A 6,000-nucleotide genomic window follows, 5' to 3' on the forward strand; every position below is an offset into this window, starting at 1 on the left:
ATGGTAGGAAATGTACAAAATATCTTTACTGAACAAGATCTTAATATCCTAATGATTTCTGGAATAAAAGAGAAATGTATGATTTGACTCACAGTGTATTGTTGTCTGTAGGCTACAGATACAGCGGAGAAGTTCTAGATCTTCTATCAACTCATTTTTGCCCATTTTCTGTTGTATATATATGTGTGTATTTTTTGCCCAATCGTTATACATATTCAAATATATAATCAAAAGTATATTTGATTTGATAAATTTTTAGCATAACTGTCCAGATGTGATCTCTCTAATGCATGTTTGATGGATCAGCAGAGATCAGCTCATCTTCAGCCTCCTGCTCTGAAGAACATCTGCTGCTTCAGGAGACGGTTCAGATCTGGCTGGACGTGAGTGTATTTGTAGAAGGTCTGAATAAAGACAACTCTGGTCTATTTTAACACGAAACCGACGCGACCCAGAGACACCCGTCTAAATGAGAACAACACATCCACCTCCTGCAGCTGAAAACAACAGTTCAGATGAACCTGATGCTCTGCAGTGAATGGGTGCCGTCAGGATGAGCGCTTTAACTAAAATACAAGTCCATTATCCATAAGAACTCTTATTATGTTCTTATTAAGAGTTTATGGACTCATAATTTGCATGACATTAAAATCATCTTAAGGCTGGATTAGTTTGATCTTCTCCTGATATTCACTGATGGACCGGAGCGCTGGGGATTATTCTGATGTTTTCTCTCTCGTTCTGACGGCACCCATTCACTTCCATTACTGAGACACTGATGAAGAAACACATTTCTCCTGACCTGATGACTAAACAAACTCATTCATGTTGAACTGAACTATTGCTTTTATAGACATCATGTTCTCGTCTTTGATTCTCAGCAGCACACATAGTGAAGAGATACTGCGTCCAGAAATAGACCTAGAAAACATTTTAATGAAACTCTGAAGAACCAAACACAGTTAGCAGAACTTTACAGTACTTTAGTAACAAGAGGTTGTCAGAATATAAGAAGATAAATCCACCAGAGAAGCCACATCCAAAGTGCGTGTCTGAACTTAAACCAGCTGATAAAAGAAGAAAATAAAGCAGTTCTGCATTAAAGAGTTTGAGTCAGAACACACAAGCAGAGCTGAACGGAAATAAAAGCATTCACTCCAGTGTGTGTGTGTGTGTGTGTGTGTTACCTGAGGTATCTGAGCTCGTGCACACCTCCTGACTCCTGCTGTTCATCTTCACTGATCTGAAGATGATGAAGAGTTTGTTTTCTGGCTCCTTCCAGTCCGACTCCGTCTCGATCTGAAGAAGCTGCCGCGACGGGAGGGTCTGTCAGCCAATCACAGCGCGGCAGGAGCGGAGGAGGCCCCTGATTGGCTGAGAGGCTGCCTCACACTGAACTGATGAGAGTCTCAGCTCTGTGTGAATTATAATAATACTCTGTGTATTCAGGTGCCCTTCATGCAGACGCAGAACATATGATTATTAAATCCTGAACAATGTTTCTGTTGTGAAGAAGACAGAGAGTATTTTGAATTAGTTTTACATTTAATTTTAAATGTCTTTTTTATGTTTAATTGGTATTTATCTGAAATAAGATTGACATTTTAAACAACTGAATTGAAACTTTTATTTCAGCTAGCTGCCACGAAAACATCTCTTTTTCATTTAGTCTAAACAATGATAAAAACTTTAACGTGTCTTATTTTAGTCTGGGTTTTAGTGGTTATTAGATGTTTATAACAGAAACGGAGCAGAACTGATTTTTAAAACTACTTGCAAACATACAGAGATTTAAGGAATATCTTTTGTACCTATTTCTGCCAACAATGAAATCTTTCCATAGATCCTAAGAAATAATTCGACTCCTGTAAAGCCTCCATCCTCTCGGTTCTTTACATACAGTTTCTCACGTCGATCATTTCATTGATGAAAAACATTCATGTCAGGACAAATAAAAAATGTTAAATGCATTTGAAACTGTTCACTAATTCCTGTGAGGTCTTATTATAGATTGAGAACGTATTTTTAACTACATTCAAAGTTTTAAAAGATTTAGTCATTTAGTTCTAGTTTTCATCTTTAGTTACTCAATATATATATATATATATATATATATATATATATATATATATATATATATATATATATATATATATATATATATATATTTATATATATTATATTTTATATATATTTAAAAAATATATATAATATATATATATATATATATATATATATATATATATATATATATATATATATATATATATATATATATATATATATTTATTTGGTTTTAATGATAATCTGTCTGTTCATCCTCATCATGGTTAAAGATGGTCCCAGAATCATACCCATCTATAATACTTCTCACCGTATAAAGTGTGTTGAAACACATCAGTGATGTTTGTGGACAGATATCAAAACTTCATGTGAAATAAACAAAAGCTGGTCGTATTGAGGACGGACAGAACAGCTTTGGTTTTCCTACCAGAGAATAAAAGCATCAGGTTCAGAGAGAAACAAGACACGAGAGCGTCTGAGAGGAAAGAAAACACATTTAATAAAGAAACATTTACAGCGTTCACAGAGCAACACGTCTCTAAAGCTGGAAACACAGCAGAGGAGGATTCTGGGATAGCTGGAGTCACGAGGACCTAGGAGGAGAACAAAGAACAATCAGATTAATATCTGTGTGAGAAGGAGCCGTTGAAAATGATTTTGTCTTTGAAACATTTGTTCAAGAGATTCATTCAGAAACGAACGAGTCACTGAATCATTCCATTCGATTCCATCAGACTTTGTTTTTTCAGAAAACAACCTCCATTTAAAATAAAAAGCTTCAATTTATTTTGTGTTTAGCTCTATTTTTCACTTGACTTTGACTCCTGAAGCTCAGCTCTTAATAAATGTTTCACAGAAAGAGAAATGATTCTGGAGCTCAGAAGCATTCATAAGAACCTAGAAATAAACCATGCATTTATGGCAAAAATATTAGGACATTAAGTAAAGAAAGATATTTTGTACATTTTCTACCATAAATATCAAAACTTCATTTCTGATTAGTAATATTGATTGCTAAGAACTTCATTTGAACAACTTAAATTTTCTCAATGTTTAGATTTTCTTCTCCTCGATTCCTGATTCTCTAAGAGTTATATCTCAGATATTGTCTAGACATCCGTGGAGAGACGGTGTATATCGTGTCTAAAGCTCAGTTAGAAGACCTGCTCCTCGAAGCTGCTTTAAGCAGAACCTGAATGAAGGAAACACCAGCAGCTCTAGACGTACCACAACATGCTGAACTTCTGCCGCAGCAACTTCTCACGAGGACGAAGATTAAACAACTCCTCAATGAGAGGAGACACCCACCGGTCTGTGTGAAACACACTCTCCCCGACCTGAAACACACACACACACACACACACTAGAGACAGGAACACTGGAGAGAACACACACACACACACACACTCTCTCACACACACACACTCACACACACACACACACAGACACAGACACAGACACACACACACAGACAGACACACACAGACACAGACACAGACACACACACACACAGACACAGACACACACACACACACACACACACACACACACACAGACACAGACACAGACACAGACACAGACACACACACACACACACACAGACACAGACACACACACAGACACACACACAGACAGACACACACACACACACACACACACACACACACACAGACACAGACACAGACACACACAGACACAGACACAGACACACACACACACACACAGACAGACACACACACACAGACACACACAGACAGACACACACACAGACAGACACACACACACACAGACAGACACACACACAGACAGACACACACACAGACAGACACACACACACACACACAGACACAGACACAGACACACACACACACACACACAGACACACACACACAGACACACACACACACACACACAGACACAGACACACACACAGACACACAACCTTCCATCCAGGAACGTCCTTCATGATCACAGCCTCTTCCTCCAGGTTCTCTCTCAGCATCCTCAGCATTCTGTGAGAAACACACGACTTCATCAAAACTGAATCTTCAGCAGAACACAGAATCAAAACGTTACGTCTAGGACTAAAACAAGAAGTAAAGTGTGTGTGGTGTCTCACTGGCGGTCGTGCTCGGCCTGAAACAGCGGCAGTAAAGCCACGCGAGCCTCCAGCTCCTCGATGTGCAGCCGCCTGTCAGAGAAAGAGAAGAAGAGAAGAAGAAGAAGGAGGAGGAAGAGGAGGAGAAGAAGAGAAGAAGAGTCAGGACTCCGGGACCGGACTCACAGGATCCTGTGGGATGATCTCTCACCTGCGCTCCCGGTTCCAGCGAAACAACCTCCAGTATCCAAACACCATGACCCCGACCCCGAGAGCGAACATACTGTACCCTGAGAAACAACACACTCCGTTCATCACAGCCTCCGTGTGTGTGTGCGTGTGTGTGAGAGAGTCTCTGTGTGTGTGTGTGTTTGTGAGAGTCTCTGTGCGTGTGTGTGTGTGTGTTGTATATATTTATTATGTATATATTACAGGTAAAAACGTGTTGAGAAATATATGTATATTTTATCTAAATATATAGAAGTGTAGTTATGTACACATACACGTGTGTAATATTTGTCATATAAACAGCACTCAATGCATGTAAACAAACTTTAATCGTTTTGCAGCAACTTCATCAGAAACACTTCTACTTTAATTAAAAGAAACTAAAGCAGACTGTAATCTCTTACTCAGTGAAAGTCAACTTTAACATCTCGAAATATTCCCAGATTTCACACAATGTTCAACTATATTGACGAGATCTTTGTGATTCAGGGTGATATTATGAGGAAGTTTCTCTCAGTCTGACTGACTTTAAACTAAACATCAATCAATCACAGATGAGCTGAGAAACCCGTCAGGTAGACTTTAATCGATGATTTAAAGCAGAACCTCGCTGATATGACTCCAGCGGACCTGTGTGTGTGTGTGTGTGTGTGAGTGTGAGTGAGTGTGTGTGTGTGTGTGTGTGAGTGTGTGAGTGTCGCCGGTCCCGTACTGATCGGTGTAGACACGTACCGGACAGGCCTCGTCGGGGCAGGTTTCTCTTGTAGTCTATGGGACCGTATCCTCCGGTGGGAGGCATGTCCTGCTTCACCTTGGACGCCGCCATCGTTCCGTAGAGCCCCGCTCTGCTCGCGTCTTCTTCGGCTGCGGCTCGCTCAGACCCCCGCTGCTCTCCAGCGCCTCCAGCGGATCAGCGGCGAAACAACAACGCGTTCAACATCAAAGGCCTTTTCCGGATTGAGGTCATATTTAGATTATTTGAAAAACTATTAACAGAAATATATTCCCATATATAACTAATGTAGTAAAATGTACTTCGAAGATAAATAATAATCAAAATAATAATACTTTTTTATTTGGGAATATATTATAAGGAATATCATTTATCCCATATTTAGGCTTTAGGCCTAACATCAAACACTTTGTCGTACATAATTTCATGACAAAAATAACAATTAAATGCATTTGTTGTAAATGAATTGCTGTATACTGTATTATATATTTTTTTAAAACTATTAAAGCTTAATGTACCAATTTCATTTTTGATGATAAATTTGTATTAAAACGCCAAATAAATAAAAGTGGAAAACACAGAATTTCATGTGGCACTAAATCAAAAAAGTTGACTTGAAAGAATTTATGAATGATACAAGACCTTTTGGGCAGGTTTTGAGTAAGTTTCGAGCTGGAAATGTATCAAGGACCTGGCAACCCTGCACATACGACTAAATACACATTTAATTAGTCTTTTTGTGTCTGTAGATTTCGATTCCAGTGTTTTCTCACAGGACAACAAAGATTTTGAAGCAGCGTTTATCCGCGCTCAGATTCAGGTTTTGGAATTTAATGTAAATTTAATGTGCCTAGTTTGCATGTTTTGTTTTGTAAGT

General features: G+C 38.7%; 2 protein-coding genes across 2 annotated transcripts in view; one reads left to right on the forward strand and one right to left on the reverse strand.

The window, feature by feature from the left end:
• Positions 1-6,000, forward strand: part of clstn2a (calsyntenin 2a) — a 1,097,509-nt gene that overhangs the window by 285,413 nt on the left and 806,096 nt on the right. The window lies entirely within an intron of this gene.
• Positions 2,541-5,279, reverse strand: LOC122362145 (NADH dehydrogenase [ubiquinone] 1 alpha subcomplex subunit 13-like). The gene is made up of 6 exons (XM_043263455.1): positions 5,123-5,279; positions 4,374-4,452; positions 4,184-4,255; positions 4,007-4,076; positions 3,292-3,401; positions 2,541-2,657 (listed from the first exon to the last, which is right to left on the reverse strand). Exons 1-6 carry the CDS (start codon positions 5,214-5,216, stop codon positions 2,648-2,650), a joined length of 435 nt encoding a protein of 144 aa, XP_043119390.1. The 5' UTR covers positions 5,217-5,279; the 3' UTR covers positions 2,541-2,647.

This window comes from Puntigrus tetrazona, chromosome 2, assembly GCF_018831695.1.
Source record: "Puntigrus tetrazona isolate hp1 chromosome 2, ASM1883169v1, whole genome shotgun sequence".
Lineage (NCBI taxonomy): Eukaryota > Metazoa > Chordata > Actinopteri > Cypriniformes > Cyprinidae > Puntigrus > Puntigrus tetrazona.